Source organism: Triturus cristatus, chromosome 2_2 (assembly GCF_964204655.1).
Source record: "Triturus cristatus chromosome 2_2, aTriCri1.1, whole genome shotgun sequence".
Lineage (NCBI taxonomy): Eukaryota > Metazoa > Chordata > Amphibia > Caudata > Salamandridae > Triturus > Triturus cristatus.
This window is the reverse complement of record NC_140582.1, coordinates 323663371-323686544: the sequence shown is the minus strand read 5'-3', so window position 1 is coordinate 323686544 and position 23174 is coordinate 323663371. Positions and strand designations below refer to the sequence as shown.

Genomic DNA, 23174 nt, shown 5'->3' with positions numbered 1-23174 from the left:
CTGCTTGTTTCTAAGATGTGCGGTACTCTCCAATTAAAAATATTATGTCACTCTTGAGAAGTGCAGGTACTCTCCCTCTCAAAATAAACACGCATTGGCATAGCCAATAGGTCTCGCCTTTGGGACCTTTTAAGTGTTCAGACATGCAACAGTTGATGTTGTTGCACCAAGGATATTGTACTGCATAACTAAATACTTTTAAGGTTCCAAAGGTGAGACCTATTGGCTATGCCAATGCTTGTTAATACATATAACTCACCCATAGGGTAGGCCCTAAATAACCCATATGGCAGGACACAATGTATTTAAAAAGTTCTACATGTTTTTTTAAGTGTTACATGTCCCGGTATTCATTCTTCACTATTTCAATGTCTACCTCTCCCATAGCATAACATTGGGTTACCTTCCAACATTTAATAAGTGATAACTTTTTATTGAGAGCAGGTAGGAAAGTCATTTTTGGCACAGTGGAGTTGTCATTTAAAACCCTCTCGTATGTTAAGGTCCAATTTTAAGTAATAATTCTGAAAATGCCACTTTAGAAAGTTGACGTTTTCTTGTTCTAACCATTTGGTGCATGCAGCCTGTTCCTGGGCCAAATGACTAGGTGTAGTTGGCCTTTGTTTATTACTCCCTGACAATATCATAATGAGGGTCTGTTTGTGACAGAATGGGCCATCTCTGGCAGGATAGAATGGCGGAGGTGTCACCTAACACAGTTTCACTTCAAAGCCACTGGGTCAGCTCACACACAAAGGACTTCACACTAGCCTATTGTGCCTCCAGACCGATTGGAACCAGGGCAGGAAGGCAGGAAATTCCAGACATGTCTGTAGGGGGAAACTCCAGCTACTTCTCTCTCTTCAAAGTAGGCATCAGGTATAAAAAGGGGACCCTTAGATCAACACATCAGTGCCTTCCTGGACCAGTGGATACTACAGTAGGAGGGCACCCTCCTACTTTGAGGCCGGTCTTGCTTCCTGAGAAGGAAGACTGAACCTGCACCCTTCATCCCAGGCAAAAGTGACTCCAAAGGTCAGTGGACTGATCTCCTGTTCTGTTCTTTTTGAACACTACAAGCTCCAGAGGCTTCTTTGCGACTGCCCAGCTGACCTGCCGCAACTGGACCTACCTGAGCCCTACTGACCTCTGTTGAAAGGAGTACCTGATCCCCAGAGGTGCTTCCCAGGTACTGGACCTTTGATGTTGCATCAGTTGAGCTTCTCTCTCCTTGAAGAAAAAGGGAAATCCTTGTACTTTGGCCTCTCCACGACCACAAATGAATGAGCCTGTACATACCACGATCTCGCTTTCGGGCCACCCGCCAATGCTAAGCTGCGGTGAACTAAACTCTTCAGTCTACAGCAATGGTCAGCAATGCGAGATCTGTACTTCGCGCCACAGCATCAACAGCGTGTGGTAACTGCCAACGCACTACATACGTGATGCTCTTTCCTGTTTCTCGTGGACTTCTCGCAGACGGAACTCTTTGCGCTGGACTAGGTAACTTTTTCAGCAGTACTAACCTGGTCCCTGTACCCAGCCCATTCTCCATCACGGTCGGCCTCACCTGTGACCTTCACTGGGTCTAACATACAGATAACCTACTGGTTGGATCTTTGTAATTTTAGTGTCAAATTTATTGCTTTTCACTCCATTTTTCTAAAATGGTGTGGGATTTTTTTGTGTTGTGTATCAACTTAACTGTTTTCTTTTTTTACTGTTTAAGTGCTGCATAAATACATTACAAATTGCCTTTACGTGAAGCCCGACTGCTTTTGTGCCAAAGCTACCAGAGGGTTAGACAGGTTAATGTAGTGACGTTTTGTGGTTCACCCAGACAAGGATTGTGGTTGTTGCTTGAGAAGGATACCACCTCCCCATTCAACTAACAGCCCGATTTCTCACAGTAACAAAACTTAAAACATGCTACCTTTGAAGTTTGCAGTTTTCTATGTAGGATGTGATGCCATTGACTAAAAACGTATATATTTTTTCAGCTAAGGGTTTCCTCTTGAAAATCATACAGAAAAGAAAACTCTAAAGTTATTAATGCAGCTCAACAGCATATGATTATTTCAGTTCCATCCACATCAATTCCAAGTCCATTTTCAAGAAGCAAGACGGACAAGGAAAGTGTGGAAAAGGTGGCGAAAAGATAAAGAGACCCTTGCAATAATAAAAAAAAAAAACCTTATAAAAATCAATGCGCTGGTTCAATATAAAATGTGACTAAAATTCTTTCCTACATAAAGTTTGAAATAAAACAGTTTTAATAAAAGCCAAGTGATGTATCGAGGACAGTGAGGAGGGCGTTTTATTTCTGGGTTTTGAGACAGCTAAGTGTTACCACAGGATTACTTCTGACACTACAGCAGTTACTATTAACAGTCTGGTGAGGAGACGGGGCGGCGAGTCAAATTAGAAGGGTGGAACCATGCCAAATGTTCTTTGATGTCAACCACTAGAGCCCTTGTCCCAAAAAGCTTAATGGACAGTGCAGACAACCTAAATTTGATGTTCACTTCTACATGAAGCCAGTGAAGTACTTTCAGGGCAGGCATGATGTTTGAAGCCATTACATACATAACCAGAAGTTGAAAGAAAAACAAAAGAACACAACACCTTTATTATTAGTTGAAGATGTAGTAAGATTAAAAAAAACTTTAACCCACAAAGCACAATACCACACCGCTGCTCAACATCAATTAATCATCTTCGCAGTTCCACATCAAAAGGTGCTTAATTATAGTGGCAGAAAAAGTATGTGTGTATATTTCTGCCAGCTTTACGAATTTGAAAGATTTTTTTTAATAATGCTGGTGAAAGATCGTGCAAAAGAGGTTTCCAATCAAAAAAATAAAAAATAAAAACCCACAAAAAGTATTCTCTGTGAAATAACTGTCAAGCACAAAATATATATATTTATATATACATACACATACATACACACACAATATACATACTATATATATATATATATATATATATATATATATATATATACACACACACACACACACTTGTTTAGACACTTATGTGACATACTTTTGATGAGGGAGGGCATTTGATAAGCGACTGGATTTGTTACAAGTCTGCTTTCTGTTTTGAATTTTCACTTTTGTTGTAAAGTGTATGCGTTGGGATAATGAGAAGCGCAGAAGGAAAACATTAAAAGTGTAATGTATATGCCCACATGGGCACAATTGCGGTTATTTTTTCAAGTGTACGTATTTGCAAGGGGCCTAGAATTGGACATGGACACAGTATTGGTGAACCCGGGTAGTTTGCGAGTAATCAGTCCACATGGGCTCAATATGGAGGTTTATTTGAATGAGAAAAAAATCTTTCACATTGTATGTATATAATGAAATTATTTGGAGAATATAACCAGTTGCACAAATTGCACCAATATCGGATCACGTCCCAAATAGGGAAGCTAGGTCAGAACCTAAGAAGCTAATCTGAAGTGGGCAATGAACTGTAGGATTCATTTTATTTGTGTGCATAATCTCACTATGCATTGAAACATGCAATGAAAGTGATGAATTATAATCTTTAATATTTGAGCACCTTTGCGATCAACCTGGTTCAACAAGTAAAACCAATGAATTGTAACGTCTTTCGTCCATAACAATTAGTCACATGACACTATTTAAATGGGTTAACAATGGTATCGCATGTATGTGGGCCAGGCCAGTGTTGTGGCGTCGGGGGGCCTGCAGTCTTGCAGGCGGGACCCCGCTGAGACGTGGCTGGACTGACGGAGAGGAAGCAGAGTAGTGGCCAGCTGCCACGCCGAGTGGGTGCCCGGGGGGCCGTACTTCTCTTGCCCCCGAGCTGTGTGGGGTCTGCTTCGGCCTGCTTGGACTACCGGGGGAGCCGTGGAGCGGAGGGCTCCCCCCTGAACCCGGCGATTCAAGTGTGGGCCCGGTGGGATCGGGTTGGGGCCCGTCTGGTGGGCGGTCCCCCTGGGGGGCTCCCGCTGGCGGCCACCTGGAGGAGAAGTCGCCCCACTGACCTCCCTGCTGGCTGTGTGTCCCCGGATGAGGAGAGTGCGGCAGCGGCCTGAGAGAGCGGAGGCGTGGGTGGAATCGTCCTGCAGCTGGGTGCGCTGCTCCATTGCTCGACCCTCCGACCTGGTGAGCGCCTGCCTGTATCTGCCCCTTCCCCACGCTTGGCACGGACTGGGAAGAGCGGCCTGCCCGGAGACCGGCTATTCCCGGTTGTTGGGTAGTGCTGTGGGGGCCGCACCGGTGGTGGAGACGGGTGGCCTGGCAGCGTGTTGCACCGAGCTATCCTTGAACGGAACAAGATGCCCAACAAGGCCCGGGGGGGCAAGCCCGGTGGGGACGGTCCACGGCGGGGTGCCACCCCTTCGACGCCGCCTGGAGCTAGTGCCCCTCCCAAGCAAAATGATGAAGCGCCTGCCACCAAGGCCTTTATGCTGGAGCTGTTCAACGCCACCAAGGAGGATGTCACCAGCCTCCGCTCCCAGCTGGCTTCTGACCTCCGGGAGGTGCGCCGGGATCTGGATGGTATTGGGGAGACGGTGGCAACCCTGGAGGAGCATGACTTAGGACTCGCCGGCGACATCCATCAACTCCAACAGGATGTTCTTCGGCTCACGGAGCAGAACCTGGACCTCCAGGCCCACGCGGAGGACTTCGAGAACAGGTCCCGACGGAACAATATCCGCATTCGAGCGGTGCCGTGGGATGGAGAGGCTGGGGACCTGCGGGGCTATGTGGAGGGCCTGTTCTTGCCGATCTTGGGAGAGGACAATATCCACGAAGTCCGGATGGACAGGGTACATCGCGTGGGGTTGCCGAGAGGGTCAGGGGCTCCTCCCCCCGACATCCTGGTCTGCGTCCACGATTACCAGCTTAAGGAGCGCATTCTTCGGAAGGCGCGTGGGATGCAGTCGCTGCTGTACCGGGACCACCATCCCCAGCTGTTTCAGGATCTGGCAGCATCAACGCTACAGAAGCGACGTGACTTCCGTCCCGTGACATCCTTCTTGCGGGACCAGAATGTCTCCTACTCGTGGGGCCGCCCGTTTCGGCTTATTTTCCGGTGGCGAAACAGGCTGGTTCAGGTCCGCTCTCTGCAGGCTGCCAAGGATCTCCTGGGATTGGATGACTGGTCCCCCCCGCTGGGGGCTGGGGACTCGCCGGCGGGGCGACGTCGACGCTCCTCCTCTTGGCAGAGAGTGGGGCGCTCTTCCGCTGCGGGTCGGCCGGACCCTGAGACCAGCGTACAGGAGCGAGGTGCCGCAGTTGCTTCGGTGGCGACTGACGGAGGCTGCCTTGCAGGACTCTTCTTCGGCTGCCTAACCCCTTGGGAGGCCTTTGCTTGCTTGACGCCGGAGGGCCACCCTCCTTTCAGGTATCACTGGGAATTGATGTACTTTGTGGGGAGACACCCTGGGCCTGTTCACTGGAGGGGTGTGATCGGGGACCCCGCTCCATGGACTTGGGGAATAACCACAGTGGTCCCGGCTTTGGGGTTGCTGGCTTTTTTTCCTCTTTCTTTTTTGTCTTCGGTGGGGTCCTAGTTGGGGTGGTCCCGGGAGAGGGAGAGGGGGTTGGGGGGAGGGTTGGGGAGGGGGGGGACCGGTGGTGGCGGCTGGGGGTGGCGTGTGCGGGCTGTGTGTGGGTTGTTTGTTCCGCGGGGGATGGGGATGGACCTGGGGTGAGTAACTGTACGCGATCTGAGTCCGGGCGGGGGGGTGGGGGGCTGAATTGGCTAGGGTCCTTGTTCTATTTGCTGTGGCAGGGCACGAGGCGACATCTGGTTGATGGGTCTGGGGAGACGCAAGACGACCTGGAGTCTCCGTGCGCTGTGAGTCGGGTGCGGCTGTCCTGGGGTGCGTTGCCGACCCTCGCTGGGGGAGGGATGTCTGATCGCGCTGGGGGACGGGTGAGGGAGCTGTGCTGTGAGTGGGGGGATCTGGCGGAGACGGGAGAGGGGAGTTATGTAGGATGCCTGTTACCCTAGGTACTTGGAATGTGAAGGGGCTGAACTCTCCCCAGAAACGCCAGGTCTGGAAATACATCCTGGATCACCACCTGGATGTGGTGGGGCTTCAGGAGACACACCTGACCCGGAGGGACGAGTCCCGCCTCAAACATAGGCAATCCCCCCTTATTTATAGGTCTTCGGCGGCGTCAAAACACAGGGGAGTGGCCCTGATGTTCCGTTCGACCCTTCAGTTTCAGCCTTTGGGGGTGCGTGGCGATAAGGAGGGCAGATGGCTCATTGTTAAAGGAGTACTCCTCGGCAGGACTTGCACGTTCCTGGTGTTGTATTCCCCTAACGCTGGGCAAAATAAGTTTCTCCTGGAATTGCTGCGCTCGGTGGAGGACTTTGTGGAGGGCGGCCTCTTGATAATGGGCGATTTCAATTTGGTCTGGGATAGGGACTTGGACTGTTCTCACCAGCGGAGACCGGCCTCTTTTCTGAGGAGACACGTCAGCGGCTTGAGGAGCTGGGTCTGTTGGACGGGTGGCGGTCTCTGCACCCCCTCTCTCGTGATTACACCTTCTTTTCTCATGTGCACCACTCTTACTCCCGACTCGACCATGTTTTTTATAGCCAGTCCCTCCGGGGGTCTCTGCGGGAAGCAAAGATTTTTCCCCTCTCCATCTCTGATCATAGCCTGTTGGGGCTGGGCCTCCGGTGGGCTCCGGAGGGGACTGCGCCGCGACGATGGTACTTTCCGGCGTCCCTGGTGCGGGACAAGTCTTCCTGCAAAGACCTCCATAAGGCGATTCGGGAATTCTTTGAGCTCAACCCGGTGCAGGACACCTCGATCTTCACTACCTGGGACGCCTTTAAGGCGTCGGTTCGGGGTAGCTGCTTGGCCCTTAATGCAGCGCTCAATAGGCTGCGGAGGGCGGAACGGGAAGCGCTGGAGCGGGAGCTCTCAACGCTGGAGCAGGCGCATAAGGCCAATCCGTCCAGGCAAACGCTGCGCTCCCTTACTGCTCTCAGGGGCAAGCTCCGGGCCCACTATAATAACAGGGCAGAGTTCACTCTCCTGAAGCTCCGCTGTCTTTCTTACTCCCAGGGGAATAAGGTGGGGAGGCACTTAGCCCGCCAACTACGCCTTTAACGGGAAAAGGAGTACATAGGGGGCATAAGGGACGCCGCCGGCTTGCTGCAGCACAACGACGCGATCAAGGCAGACCTCTTCGGGGACTTTTATGCGACGTTGTACTCGGGGGACGCCCTGGACCCCGCTGCCCAGGAGGACTATCTACGCGCTCTTCCTCTCCCCTGTGTGTCTACCGAATGGAATGACCTGCTCTCTGCCCCCATTACTAGGGAGGAAGTGTTGGGCGCCATTAAATCTCTGAAGCCCCACAAGGCGCCTGGCGCGGACGGGTTCACAGCCCTTTTCTATCAGACCTTTGCTGTGGATGTCTGAGTTCCTGGTTCGCCTGTACAATGAAATGGCCGACGCGGGGGTGTCCTCGGTCTCCATGGCGGAAGCGGTCATCTCAGTGATCCCCAAACCTGGCAAAGATCCCTCTGTTTGTTCGTCATTCAGGCCGATAGCCCTTCTCAATCTCAATGCTAAACTTTACTCTTCCATTCTAGCGTCGCGCTTACAAGACCTGATGCCGGCGTTAATTCACCCTGACCAATCGGGTTTCATCAAGGGGCGGAAAACTCATGATAACACTAGACGGGTGGTTCACCTTATTTAGAAGGCCAACCGGTTTAACATCCCGGCGGTGTTGATTGGCCTGGATGCCGAGAAGGCATTTGACCGGGTGGACTGGCAGTTCCTGTTCCGGACTCTTCAAGCCTTGGATTCTCGGACAGGTTCGTGACCATGCTTAAAGCCAACTATAGCGGCCCCCGGTCTAGAGTCGCGGTGAATGGGTACTTGTCCCCCTTCTTCTCGCATTCGCGGGGCACGCGGCAGGGTTGCCCTCTCTCCCCCTTGTTGTTCGCCCCGAGTATCGAGCCCCTAGCAATGGCGATCCGGGAACACCCGGATATCCGGGGACTGCCCTTCACGGGGGAGCAACACAAGATTTCTTTGTTTGCGGACGATGTCCTCCTGTCCCTTGCGGATCCGGCGCACTCCATCCCCCATGTGCGGAGGGCCCTGGCGCACTTTGAGGAGGTGGCGGGGTTTCGGGTCAATTACGGCAAATCTTATATCCTCAATCTCACGCTCTCGTCGGCGGAGGTGGACCGTCTCCGACCGCTCTCGCCCCTACCGTGGTCCCACTCTTCCCTATTGTATCTAGGGGTTCGCTTGACCCCCACGGTGGGGCTTTTTCCCAGTTTTCATTTGAGTTTTTTTGGGTTACTGTGACAGTCCTAAACGACAAGAGGGGAGAGCCTGCAGTACTGGGTTTGGCTGGTCCGGCCCCGGTAACTTCAATGCTGTTGTACATTCTTGGTGGGCGGAATTCAGACGCCCGTATTGCCTATGTACTGGAAGCCTGGACTTGAACCCTCTTCTTTTCCTTTAGACTTGTAGCTTAGCTGGGCCGGACAGCAGGACATTTGCTAGTCATAGCGGCCCCCCCCAATTTGTGCATCTCCCCTGCGTGGGAATTGTTGCGGGATTGCCGCGTGTGTTTTGTTTTTTTTCCTTTCCCTTGTTTTATACCTCAATAAAAAACACCTTTGAGAAAAAAAAGGAACCACTTTACATGCCCATTTGCTGGGCTTCATTTCAGATGGGTCATAGTTACCTTACTCGCAAAACACCGGTCCACGCACTGCACATGAAATGCCCATTAAGATTTTAACCTTTTGTGGCGATAATTAAGTGCAGACCTGGGACTGCAACGACCATACCTAAAATTGGGGACCGGCTTAATACAGACACTACAGTCCGTATGTAAACAGCAATACAAGCAACCAAACTAAGCTTGCAAAGGGCGTACTGGAATGGAGACTTATTCTCCCATCACAAGCCGTCACTTCATACAGACAGGGCAGAAGTGCACTTCAGACAGGCAAGGCAGGGGTACATTTCACTGACAAATGTTTAAGAAACATTTCACACATGCAGTGCTGAGGTACATTTCATACAGAGTGCAGAGCTACACTTCACACAGGCAGGGCAGAGATGCACTTCACAGACAGGGCAGAGGTGTACTCAACACACAAAGGGAGACCGGGCCGAGGTGCACACCACACAAATACATTTCATAAAGACAGGGCAGAGGGACACTTCACACAGGGCAGAGGTGCACTTCACAGAGGCAGAGTTGAGGTACACTTCACACAGATACATCTCATATAGACAGGGCAGAGGGACACTTCACACATGCAGGGATGAGATGCGCTTCACAAAGACAGGGCAAAGGTGTCCTTTACAGAGGTAGAGCAAAGGCACATTTCATACTAACAGGGCAGAAGGGCACATCACACATACAGGATTGGAGTACATTTCACACAAGCACGGCCGGTGTGTGCGTGCCAAACAAGCAGAACAGGTGTGTAATTCATGGAAGCGGGTTAGAAATGCATTTTACTCGGACGACAAGTGCACAGACTTGACCCAAGCGGGGCAGGAGCCGTGTTACACATGCACCGCAGTCATATTTCAAGCAGGCGTCGAATGGACACATTTTATACAGGCAGACAAAGGAACCTTTCACTCTCTTGGGGCAGATATACATATTGGGGGCGGGGGGTGAGGCAGCGGTCCCGGAGATGTGACCTGGCATGAAGCGCTCCGGCAGATCAGGGGGCTGCGTAGAGGAAACCAAAGTGAGAGAACAGGGGTTAAATACGCGGACAGTGGTTGAGTTTAGGGATTGTAACAGTGTAGGGACCGTGGTTATACACGAATAGGAATGTGCCCTTGTGTAATATACTTGGTGATCATGTAAGCGCTCCAATACCTTCGGGTCGACGTCACGCTAAATAACACTGCAAAAAATATAAACACATCTATCAAGAGGATCTGTCGGACGGCTGAAGTACGAGAGGACTCTACAACCAATGACCACCACTGCATTCTACATAAAGGCACTTGGATTGGTTGAATTGCTGACAAACTGCAGTACTAGCCCGATTTAACGCTACGAGTGCCGCCTTCTTCCTGATTACACGTGTGTGAGTGTGAGAGTGAGAGAGAGAGAGAGTGAGAGAGTGAGAGTGAGAGTGAGAGAGTGTGAGAGTGAGAGAGTGAGAGAGAGAGTGTGAGAGTGAGAGAGTGAGAGAGAGTGAGAGTGAGTGAGAGTGAGAGAGTGAGAGAGAGAGTGTGAGAGTGAGAGAGAGAGAGTGAGAGTGAGTGAGAGTGTGAGAGAGTGAGTGTGTGAGAGAGTGAGTGAGAGTGTGAGAGTGAGAGTGTGTGAGAGTGTGAGAGTGAGAGAGTGTGAGAGTGTGTGAGAGTGTGAGAGTGTGTGAGAGTGTGAGAGTGTGAGAGAGTGTGAGAGAGTGTGAGAGAGTGTGAGAGAGTGTGAGAGAGTGTGAGAGAGTGTGTGAGAGTGAGAGAGTGAGAGAGTGAGAGAGTGAGAGAGTGAGAGAGTGAGAGAGTGAGAGAGTGAGAGAGTGAGAGAGTGAGAGAGTGAGAGAGTGAGAGAGTGAGAGAGTGAGAGAGTGAGAGAGTGAGAGAGTGAGAGAGTGAGAGAGTGAGAGAGTGAGAGAGTGAGAGAGTGTGAGAGTGTGAGAGTGAGTGAGAGTGAGTGAGAGTGAGTGAGAGTGAGTGAGAGTGAGTGAGAGTGAGTGAGAGTGAGTGAGAGTGAGTGAGAGTGAGAGAGTGAGAGAGTGTGAGAGTGAGAGAGTGCGAGAGTGTGAGAGTGAGTGGGTGTGAGAGTGAGAGTGTGGGTGTGTGTGCACGAACGACTGGAAGACCCGAGCTACAACAAACACGGACACGCGCATGCGGTCTGCATTGGACAGATGGCGAGAGCAGCCATGTTTGTCCATGCAGATGCGCGCATACAAGCCCTCCACTGAATTGATTCCAAAAGGTACTCGCGAGAGCAGCGCATGCGCTGCTTTCGCTAGGCGAGACCTAAAAAAGGCGCCTGGGACTCGAGCTATGCAGTCTATCCTCATCACTGGTGGAATGTGGATGGATTTGCCCATGAGGAAAAACCATATGCTACTTCCAGCAAGAATGAAAAGCAGGCACAACAAACCTACTTATTTTGGTAGACATATGTCAAGGGTGGGAACGGCTTGACATCTCCCACCATAGCACAGAAGTTATATCCACACAACCCAAATAAATAGATTTCATGGTAGGTTTCCTACGTGGCCAGAGGACGTCTATAACATCTGGTGGCAAGCAGTAAGTCTCTTTTTTGGCAGCTCTTAAACTCCATGTGTGCAGCAGCAATGTAGGAGGGTAGTGGTAAGGGTAGACAAAACTATCATCCTGTGAAAGCAAGACCACCCTATGTACGAGCAAGAGAAGGCAGACTGTGGAATTTCAACAGTTCTACTCTCCCAGAAAACAGAAAACAGTGTAATTTGTGGTCGATCCTCTCCAACTTGTATAGAACTTTGGACAGAAGAGGAATCAGTAAGAATTCATAAAGCAGACCCACAACCAACTTAACCTGAAGGCAGCCCTCAGGGAACCATTCATAGGGAACATATTCAACCAAAACAGAGGACACTTCCTGATCTAGGTCAAAGAGAAGAGATACACTCATGGACACTACAATATTGTGAAGATCATTTTCTTCACATCGGGATGAAGTTCCCACTCATGACCCGTGATGTCACCCAGATGAGAGGCCAAGCTCAAAGGGGATGTTTCACAAACTACAATTGCTTGTAACTGAAGTGGGACAAAGGCATGAACCATCAATAAATCATATAAGCACATTCATCTCGATAGGTGGAGATATGGAAAGATAGGACTTTTGTTCTGCACCTGTGCCAACAGGCTCGTCTGATGCTAGAGCCACGGTTTTTTTAGAAACCACTGAAGAGCATACTCACGTTTGCTACTTGCAGCACCATCGGTTTACCATGAGGTCCAATAGGAGTAGGTTTTGCACAACAGGATTTGGTGTCTTGAGGTAGAAACATCAGAAGAACATTCAGAATATCCTAAGAAGTGGAACAGCCTTGAAGCAGGTCATGCCTAGCACTGCTCCTATGATGGTCACACTCTGTGTGGGGGAGAGATGGGAGTTTCTGGCATTGATCATTATGCGCAAGGCATGGAGAACAGTTATGGTGCACTGAAGATGTCCCGTGACCAGCGTGGGGGGACACTGCCTTCTTCGCCAGCCGGCCAAGTACCGAAATACACAGACTCAAGACATCCACCAACGCCGGCATCTAATTTATTAGAAGAACCGAAAAACAATAGTGCAGAGACATCACAGTCAACCTAAGGTAGGACCTGTGAGTGGGAAGGATAGGGAAATTAAAAAAGGCGTCCTGGTGGTTAGTGCAACAAGTCAAAACCCACGTTGAGGGCCGACAGAACCTGGCTCGGGGACAGCATTTTGTTTTCTTTTTTAAAACTTATCCTGCCCATTGAACAGGCTCAAGATGTGAATGCCCTAGACAGGGTGTCAAGCCTCTGTCCCTCTAGGGGACCGAAATTGTTCAGTCTTATACCAGACTCATCCTGCAGGGTCTCATTATTTCTTGTTATCTATTGCCGCTTGTCTTTGACTACGTAAGAACGTGGTAGAGTCTCTCTTGGAAGGCTGGGATGTGATTGCAAGGATGCAGAGTACTGGCGCAACAGCAATTAAGCAGATGAACTTGACTGCTCATCCTGTGGCTCACTGAGAACACAGCAGTACCCCAGAGTCCTCCATCACAGTGTAAATGCACAAAGGAACAGACCAATAGTACCGCCACTATGCTATGACAGCAACCATAGATCATATATAGGCACACCAAAATAAATCCCGCTTCATTATACACACTGTAGGAAGTGGTCTTTTTATGAAGTGTACCAAAATGAGGTACACGATGTAGGAAGTCCAGACTACCCTTATTGGCTTAATTTATTAATCCCAAATGCTCTCTTTTGTGGTAGTGTGGGCAAGCAGTCTAGACTTTAACAGAGGGTTGTGTTAAGTATTTGTTGTACACACAGTCAATAAATGAAACACACACTCAAGATGAAACTCAAGACCAATTTAGAAGAATACCATATATTTATATAATTTTTAACACCAATAACTTCGTAATTGAGTAAGTACTTTAAATGTCATCAATTTTTACATTAGAAACAATAGAAAATGACAGCTGTTAGATTTGAGGCATGAGACTCGAACACAGTAATGTTACCCTATGGGAGAAACATACACTGCATAGGGTCATATGTAACAACTTACAGGGCTGGTCTTCAGGACTTAAGGTAACTATGGGCCAAGGCCTAAGAAACCACAAGCAGTTTAATCCTGTCTGCCCTGGTGTGTCAGGGTGCATAGTTGCTGGTGTCGATGGTAGCCTCGAACGCCACTTATTAAAGTCAATGGGAAACGGCACTTGTGGAAAGAGGCTGCAAGCAGGGACTGAGGGGCCAGTCCGGCTGAACCCAAAGAGGGGCTCAGTTCTTGAGGGTTTCTGGTTCACAGGGACACTATCGGTTTCCGTGGACTCTGGCTGTGTGGTTCCGGAGCATAGGTGTTTTTTTCCAGTGTGGTTGCACTGTCAGAGGCTCTAACTCTGTGTGGGAGACCTGATGAAGGGGGACAAGCCGAGCCACTCTTGGTGCTGGCCTTGTGGATCCGGTCGTCCTTCGATGGTAGGGTGGCGTTGGGACTGGGCATGCAACAAGCCATGGTTGTGGCAACTGCTCCGGTACCCGGGGTATTGGTTGTAGGGTGGTTCCTGGGGGTCCTGGCGTTTCCAGACGTTTACTGGGTTGCTGCTCCCCGGTAAACCCAGGGTCAACAGAACGCTGGAACGGGCAGCAGCAGTAGGTACCTTCTGGTGCAGGGAAGTGGCTCCTCTACACTAATGGAGATCTTTCCCGGTTGTTGAGGTGCTAGACGGTCCTCCAAGGTTTGGGGAGGGAGTCCAGCTCTTTGTGATGTCTGCCTCGGGACCTGGTGAAGTACAGGCAGCCTGGTAGGGTTTGGTGCTAATTTTTGGTGCAGGTCCTCTCTTCTCACTGTGCTGGTCCGTCATCTTCCTCGGTTTCCAGTAGTCAAAGTCTTGACTTGATCTGCTTTCCTGGTGTCAGGGGGCCTCTTAAATACTACATTTAGGGGTATTAAGGGGATTAGCCAATGGGCTACTTACCCCTGGGGTCACTACACCCCCTATATGACAACTTCCAGTAGTGAGTGGGCATAAGCCTGTCCCAGAGTTCCTAGTTCAACCAAAAACAAGATGGTGGAACCCTTATTTCTGTGCTCTCTTCAGGCAGCCCCACCTTAGGGTGTAACTAGCTCGAGAGTGAACACACCTCCAAACTAGCCAATTTTCACTCCTGTCCTAGTACCAAATGGGCCTCAGGGCAGTGGGTGGCATCGCCCAGGTCTGAGGGAAGCCGGTGTTGAATATCAAAGGTGGCAGAGGCTTTGAAGCCTCTGGCCTTGGTATGCAGATTCACTAACCATCCTGCTGGAGGAGGTGATAACACGTCCTGCCAGAGCAGGCATTGTTTCTGACCCCCTGAGAGCGTGGGCTCTCACCTGCAGGGGGTCAGAAATGCATCTATGGTGGCAGGCTGGAAGGGTTGAGTCAGCCAACACACTAGAAGACTAGTAAGGTTTCAGGTGGGCACCTCTAAAGCGCCCTCTGGGTGCAAGCCTTAATAAATCTAGTACTGCTTTATTAAGACAAGGTGTTTGATACCAAACACCAGTATTTTCAGTGAAGCCATCATGTAGCGGGGGAACTCGTAATGATCAGTGCCCAGTACTTCTACTTAAAATGGCTTCCCTGTTTACTTGTTCCATCTAGTAGTATAACTAGACAACACAGGGGCATATCTGCTCATGCCCTCACATGTAATATAATTCACCTTGCCTTCAGGCTACAAGGCCTGCTATGGGGGTGACTTACATATATTGCATGCAGTGACTTTTGCATGGCACACAGAGAGTATGCCATGTCGTGTTTTAGGTCTCACCTGACCCAGCGCATGCGCTGGTCTGGCGAGACTTATTGAGAGGGCTCCAAAAAGTGCTACCAGGCCAGCCTAGAGCTACAGCGCTTTACCGCGATTACTTTCACTTTCGGAACCGCACGGCCGCTTTAATTAGCCAATAGGTCTCGCTTTTGGGACCTTATAAGTATTTAGTTATGCAACTGTTGCATGGCTAAACACTTATAAGGTCCCAAAGGCGAGACCTATTGGCTATGCCAATGCTTGTTTAATCATGGTTTTATCATGACACGCAGTCTCCAGAGGCGGCCTGCACGCAATTTGCGTGTGGGTTCCTTATGCTGCAGGCCTGAGGGACGCTATTTAGAGGCCATGCCGTAAGAACCAGAGGTTTCATTTACTGGGTACTTGCAGGGGCGCTAAAGTCCATGCCAATTAGTTTACAATTGGACCTTAACTTGTTTTAAGGGACAAAGCACTGGCACGGAGGTTTGGTTAGCAGGCCTCAGTGCACTGTCCTATTTGAAAACCAGCATCTAGTAGTCACAAATAGAGCACAAAAAGTGGGAGACAACGGCAACAAAATTCCAGTTATCTACACACACACACAAATAATTAGGTTCATTTCCACTGTGTTCTGTCTACAGCAAGCCAATCTTTTCTCAAATAACCTTAGTATGGCAACTAGTTTACAGCACAGACCTTTCACATTTCTGCAGAGGATAATGGAAACATTAAGTAAGCAATTACCGAGGTGGGTCTAGGAAGGAAGGGCACTTACATCCCCCAGTAGTTACTACAAGGACAAAGGTTTGGAGTAGAAATCAAAGAGGACCAAGGCTAGAATTCATCCCAACTTTGCTCTTTTTTGGGTGGAAATAACGGATAGTTTCCCATTCCCAAATACTTGTTACTGTGCTGGAATATTTCATAACTATTGAGATTGCACGGTCTCTCAATGCTCAGACCACTGTCCTACCAGTTTGAGTAGACAGCAACTCTAGCATCCATAAAAGGCATGAGCTTTGCACCCTTCCTTCATCTGATAGAGAAACAACTGTCTACTGTGGAGTCCTATGCTTCAGACATCAGTTTCCCCAATGTGCTCTAGAATGACAGCCAGTAGAAATGTAGGAAACGTTCTCTTGTCCGGTAAGCATATTTATCTGTGGAGGTTACGCCTTGTGATGAGGTGTTTCTTGAAGCTTCGGTCCATGATGCTCCTTTTCAAGGTGTTTGGGTTCCTCCCAATCAGAAAGAGTTAGTCTCTCTGCCGACATTATGTATTCATATTTGGGCAGATTAACGTTTTGCCAACACCTTTTTCAGACATTTAAAAGTTAATGAAGATGTATAGGCCCACTTGAGAAAAGTAACTCATCTGGTATACTGCAGCCTCAACTTCAAGAGTCCAGTCGTTTTTTTGGCTTTCACTGATGTTTCCAAGTCATTGCACTTGTTTTTCCCCCATCAACAAGGTTTCAGAAATCATCGCAATCTTACAGGCTGCTGGAAGTGCCATTCATGGTATGATATTTCTCCGTGAGCTTTCTTATTTCTCTTGGTGTCTTCACTACTTTTACTTGCAGTATTTATAGAGTGAACCCTCACTGAGCATGTTAGGGTGATTTCCAATAGAGCTTATCACAAACTACGAGGGTAACGTCGAAATAGGGGATGGGTGATAGGGTATACAAGAGCAGAGTCTAAAGTGAGCCCTATGGGTTTATCAGAACATGAATCAGCAAATCCAGTAGTGAGGGGTCGAATGTTCGCTTGAGGGAGCACCAGTAATTCCCTTTTCTGATGATTTAGAGAAATAAACTGTCTATCATTCAGGACTGCAGTTGGAAGAAGCAGTTAACTGTTCATGAGCTCTCTCACTATATATGCTGAGTCAAGTAGCACTCAGTTAGGTTTGCAGGGTGGAGGAGAAAGGCCTGTGTGGCACTCAGTGTATCAATTATGGTTTCTAAACTGAATACCGTGACATTTTGGGCCTATGCACAAGTAGGGATATGTGCCTGGTCTGCCAAGGTCATGTCTTAAAGTAGGGCTTCCCTTCACTCCTTGGTAAACTCGCTCCACATAAAAGCCACATAACTATTTTTAGTAAAATGACCATTGATCAGTTCGATGAAATACAAATATCAAGATTGATTATATCTGTATGGATTAAAATGCGAAAACATATGAAGCAGATTCAAGTGAGATTATTTTTCGGTTGCTCCCCCATTTTCATCAAACCAGCAATAAGTAGAGAATAACCCACAATACTTTGCATAATAACACTATTTGAAAACATATTGGTCATGGAGTACCGTCTAACAGTTTCGGAGACTCACCCTTCAATTTTGTAGGGCACGCACTTTACATCATAACAGACAAACATTGTAATAGTCATGAATTAAACCAAAAACGGAGTCTATTTGCATCAAAGGAAGGCTACAGTGATGAATACCATGGGGGTTTGCGGTTAGTTAGTGGGTCAATGCAATAATCGCAAACTACATTCAAAGTATTTTTTGTGTCAGTTTTAAAAATGTAAATTCTTCGGGACAGCTGGCAAGTTGCTGCGAAACAAACTAGATTCAAAGAATGCCCAATACTTTCTTTTTTCAATGACTGAAGCAGCCATTTTGTAGTCTAAAGAACAGCCCAAGCTCGGGTTTGGGACACCATCACCAGAATACACCATACCTGAATATACAATACGTTCCTGGATGCAAACATGGGAGTTACCTAATAAAATGAGATTATCGTTTACCAAAGTCATCACAACGGCTAGATCAAGGTTATACACAACCAAGGCTGTAACCACAGTCAAATTCAAATTGGCTTAAGTGTTAAGGAGAAGCATTTAGAGTTAGGAACACACGCTTTAAAAACTAGGCCTTCACGGAAACACATCACCATTACATTATAAAAGCGAAATCATTAACCATAATTTATGACTGCAGACAAACCAAATGTAAACAAGCCGTTACATTCGTTTTTATATGCTCTTGGAAAATATGTGATTTTAACTAAACAGCCCAGTGCAATGAAAACCATGTAATGGAAACTGGCCTGTTGTTCAGTTTACATTCAATCAATTTATCATTGTTACTCAGATCTCTATTAATCTGTAAACATTTCCATCACTTAGGTTTTTCCAATTTACAAGTCAGTCAGTCACAGTTCATATTTTGAGCACTGTGTACCATATTGAAACAATCTTAACATTAAATTGCACCACAGGAGTTATGCCGGATGCAGGTCATTTAGAAAAAATGAGTGATGGATTGATTACAAGATTCATCTCCAGATGGTCTAAATACGATTTTAGACGTAATAGATTCCTGTATTGTACATATATTCAGAAAACATATGGAGATAGTCAAGTATAGAACACAAAGGGCACAATCTAGAAAAATACTGCAGGGAATACGTACATCCCAAAAAATACAAAAACACATAAAAAGTAAATACTTTCTAGTAACTCTGTATATTTAATGCAAAGGCTAAATGCATTACTAGTTTCCAAGGACCTTGCAACAACTTGTGGTGGAATTAGAAATCACCAGAGCAGTAATAATTTGAGGGCAGGAATGTACAGAGTTATTGTTTACTCGCTCACTTACTAGCATCAAGGGGAAAGAACCTTAACTATGCGGTCATTTTCATGCAACCATTCCACGAAAATGTAAGTATACGCCATGTGTGTGCGTGTATGAACGTATGTATGTATGTATATGTGATGTATGCATGTATGCGGTCCTCATTGCATGGGGTATTTTTAGGGTTTAAGGTGGGTAGGGTTTAGGGATTGGAGTAAAACAGATCTATCTATCTATTGAAAAAATAAAGGTTACAGAGACATTATAGTTAGATTCAGATTTCACAAAAACAAAACCATAGAAATTCAGCATAGAAATCCGGAGCCAACTATTTCTTATGCCCCAGCAATGCACTGCTTCTGACCTCACATATTACATCACCCATGACATGGTCAGTGACATCACTGATGACATCACAAATTAAATCACTAATGAAATCATCCAGTGAGTGTGTTTTGTTAACATTCCTGAGACTTAAAGATATATACTAACCACTGCACAAGTTAAATTACTTTTCTTTCTGTACTACTAATCAGTGCTACTATTTCCAACATGTCATCTGAGTGGATCTGTGACTGTCTGCATCAGTGTGTGAGTGGGTGGGTGTCTGAGTGGCTGCATGGATCTGTCACTGGGTGTGTGAGTGGCTGTATAGGACTTTCAGTAAGTATGTGAGTGGAAGTAATGTCGAGTAGTTTTCCTTTTTCAGTAGGAACGGCACGTTTGTTGGGCAACATAAACTTCGGAATGGTGCCAGACTGATCCTGTGCATCGCCTCCGGAGAGATGTTGTCTTACAGGCCACGTAGCGCACGGTGCCACTTTAATCACCCCTAAACCTAGGAAGGTAGCGAATGGCTAGGGCAACCACAGAACATGACAGCCCTAATTCCCCCTCAGGAATCATGGTAACAGATCTAGAACCCTTTCGCTCAGTCACTAGTGCTCTCTCCCTCAGAGAAATATACTAAGAATACACAGAAGGGCATTTTCAATATTTATTGAAACATCGTGATTCTTGTATAGAATATATGTGTTGCAATGATCAATAGTCAGAAGCAGATAAGAGTAATTAGCAGTATAAGGACAGGGAGCAGATTGAACAGTTCCACCATCTTGCTAAACAATATAATATAATATAATATATATATATATATATATATATATATATATATATATATATATATATATATATACACATACACGACCATATAAACCAGTATCTAGATAGCGTACTGCTACTATGCATTCTCTAACCTAAGAGTCTATGGTGTGTGTGGGTGTTCTGCCACAGAACCCCCTATTGATCCAACCCCCATTACCTGAAGGGAAAGCATGTAGGTTCCAGCTGGGTTGAGGTTTCAGCATGTAGTGACTTCGCAATGACAGCAAGTGCTTCTCTGCCTAAACCCGGAAAGGCTGGTATATTTTGAACAAAAAGCATCATTGCTCCGAGCCGAGACCTTAGTCAGGCTGCCGCTGTTTAGGTTCTAAAGATAGCTGCGTTGCTGCACGGACGAACAACGAGCAATCACATTTGCACAATGTATGTTCAGACCTTGTACAATATATTCAATGTGTCAAGATAGTGTTCATACGTAGTGGAATTTGTAAGCAAATGTAGTTTCATGGAAACTAAACCTGCACTGTCATGCAGGCAAATATGTGTCAAAAGTCAACGTGTGAAGGAGAAGGCAAAGTAGGAAAAATGTGTACATGTAAAATGGCAGTGTTTCACACTGGGCCTAACTGAGACACAAGACAGGCTGGGTCTGTGAATGGGTTTGTGAGTAGTTTTCTAGGTGTCTGATTAGCTGTGTGAATGGTTGTATGGGTGAGTGAGTGGTTGTATGGGGATGTGAGTAGGTGTCTTAGTAGCTGTGCGAGTGGTTCTAGGGGTGTGTGAGTGGTTGTGAAGGTGAGTGAGTGGTTGTATGTGTGTGAGTGGTTGTATGTGTGTGAGTGGTTGTATGTGTGTGTGTGTGTGTGTGTGTGTGTGTGTGTGTGAGTAGTTGTATGGTTGTGACAGAGTGTGAGTGACTATGATCTGTGGGTGTGCGAGTGGTTGAGTGGTGTGTAGGTGTCCGTGGTTCCGTAGATGAGGTCATCAGTGATGTCATGTGATATGTCATCAGTGATGTCACTGATCCTATCAAGAGTGATGCAATATGTGAGGTCATAAGCAGTGCATTGCAGGGGCATACGTTCTAGTTAGATCAGGTAACTATAACTGCTGAATTTCTATGGTTTTGAGCGGTGTGAAATCTGAGGCCAACTATATTTCCCTGTAATCTGTTTTTTTCCAGTTAATTTCTAAGGTATGTTTAATTCTATTTCCTAACTAAAACGTCCCTGTAACCTTTGTTTTTTTCAGTGAATTTCTCCTTTTTTAATGTTATTTCCTAACTTTAACATTACTGTAACTTTTTATTAAGTGATTTTTTTTTTTATTTCCTAACTGTAACCTGTAACCTGTGAGAGAGTGTGTGTGAGTGGTTTTGTGGGTGTCAGAGTAGCTGTATGGGTCTGTGTGGGTGTGTGATTGGCTATATGGGTCTGTGAGTGGGTTTGTGAGTGGCTGTATGGGTCTGTGAGTAGGTGTGCAAGTGGCTGTAGGGATGTATGATTGGGTGTGTAATTAGTTTAGAGGGTGTGAGTGGTTCTGTGGGTGAATGAGTGTGAATGGTTTGGCGAGCGAGTGGATATGTGAGTGGCTATATGCATCTGTGGGTGGCTGTATAGGTCTGTGAGTGGCTGTGTGAGTGGCTGTATGGGTCTGTGGGGCGGTGTGAGTGGATGTGAGAGTGCCACAATGGGTGTGTAAGTGAGTGTCCGAGTATCTGTGTGGGTGTGTCAGTAGCTGTGTGAGTGACTGGGCCAGAATGGAAACTCACCTGCCCCTTTATCCAACAAGAGTCCACAGTTCTGCACAAAAACTCTACCCAATTGGAGTACTTTCTACTGGTTAATTAGTAAGTGCTACTTCATTAGTTAAATGTCTTGTGTGTATTTTATATTACAGCCTTTATAATGGACCACAAGGAAACGTCATCAGTGAACTTGTATGCGTTTCGGCAATGCAATTGTTCCTCGTGCATCTTCAACCAGAAAGCTGTGATAACATGAATCCTCTTACAGAGATGGCAACAAGACTACAAAGTGGTAAATCTCCACCAAACAAGGGTATTTCCTCTTAACTATATGAAGTAAGTGCTTCTTTGTTTGGTGGCAATGTTTTCCTATTTCTCGGCATCAAGAACTGGTCACTAAAGAAGTCAATGAGAAATGCGCTGGGGGACCTTTTGTTAAGCTGTCCATTATCCTGGCAAAAGGCGGGAAGACCTTTGCATACTACTACCTTGTACAGTGTGGAGCCAAACAGGCCGCCAAACAGGCCGACTCTCAGGGGATTTGTACATTTGCATACCCATAATAATTTAAAGGGAGAACTATTGACAGGACAAGAAAGAAGCCATGCCTCTCTGTGGGGAAAGCAGGGCCCCCACCAGTTTGACCTTCCCCTCTATGGGGAGCTCATACCGTTCTTGCAAAATCAATGCCACTTGTGATAGAAGCCTGTACAGAAGACATTTGTACCACATCACTCAGAGAAAACAACTTATCAATGAAGATCACATAAAAGACAGATTTTCAAAAAGTGGGTGACATCAACATGCCTGCAGCGATGGGCCAAAAGGTAAGCAAACCAAGGATTAAAAGCAAGAGTCACTAAAGCAGGCAATGTGACTGAGAGGTTGAGCCCAACTCACCTGCGTTCATGTCTTTAAACTTCTGCTTCAACTCAGTGGGAGTAAGCCGGTATTGGTCAAGGCCATCATTCCAATAAATACGATCAAGGACTTGTAAATCTCCACCAACCAGCCAATCTCCACTCTCCAGAACCATCTACATCAGGGACAAGTGAAAACAAAAAACTTGAGAAAACAAAATAAAACAATATCTCAATTACAAGAGATAGCATGGTGGCACAAACCTTAAACAAAAAAGGAAGGTGAAGTAACATGGACAACTGAATGGTTTGTGGCAGAGAAGCCACAGTGACACTGAAGCATGCAGTAAGTGGTTCTAGTTTTTTTAAATTAAATACAGAAATCACGGGAAGCAGAAACATATGAAGCCTCAGACAATTTGATGGATTCTTCGTGGCAATTTAAGAGAATACAGTTCTTCATAGTCAATACAGAGTTTTACAAATTGGAGGCTACAGCCTTTTAGACAACAAAAACATGCATCTCTAACAACTGTAGCTTCGCAGGTCATGCTTCTTCAAGTTCTAATTCTCACCATTTCTTTAGCCTCCAATGTCCATGGATATTTCCTCTTAGGGTAATGGAAAGGGAGGTTGAGGAGAAAAACTATCACTTTATTTACTCGTGTTAGTCAGCCTGAAGCAGTACAGGTGCGATTTGCAACAGCGAGTACAAGAAGCTAAACTTATGTTATCAATTCTACTCCAGTGTGTGCATCCTTGGCTATCCTGTGAACTAACTGGCCCTTATTTGCAGCCTAATCTGTCTCTATTTCTGTCACTCA

General features: G+C 46.9%; 1 protein-coding gene across 1 annotated transcript in view; it reads right to left on the bottom strand.

Moving 5' to 3' along the window:
* PAPSS1 (3'-phosphoadenosine 5'-phosphosulfate synthase 1) overlaps positions 1–23174 on the bottom strand; it is a 269730-nt gene that overhangs the window by 107848 nt on the left and 138708 nt on the right. The window contains exon 9 of the mRNA XM_085641395.1: positions 22391–22526. Coding sequence (XP_085497521.1) covers positions 22391–22526 — 136 coding nt within the window. The remainder of the gene's footprint in view (positions 1–22390; positions 22527–23174) is intronic.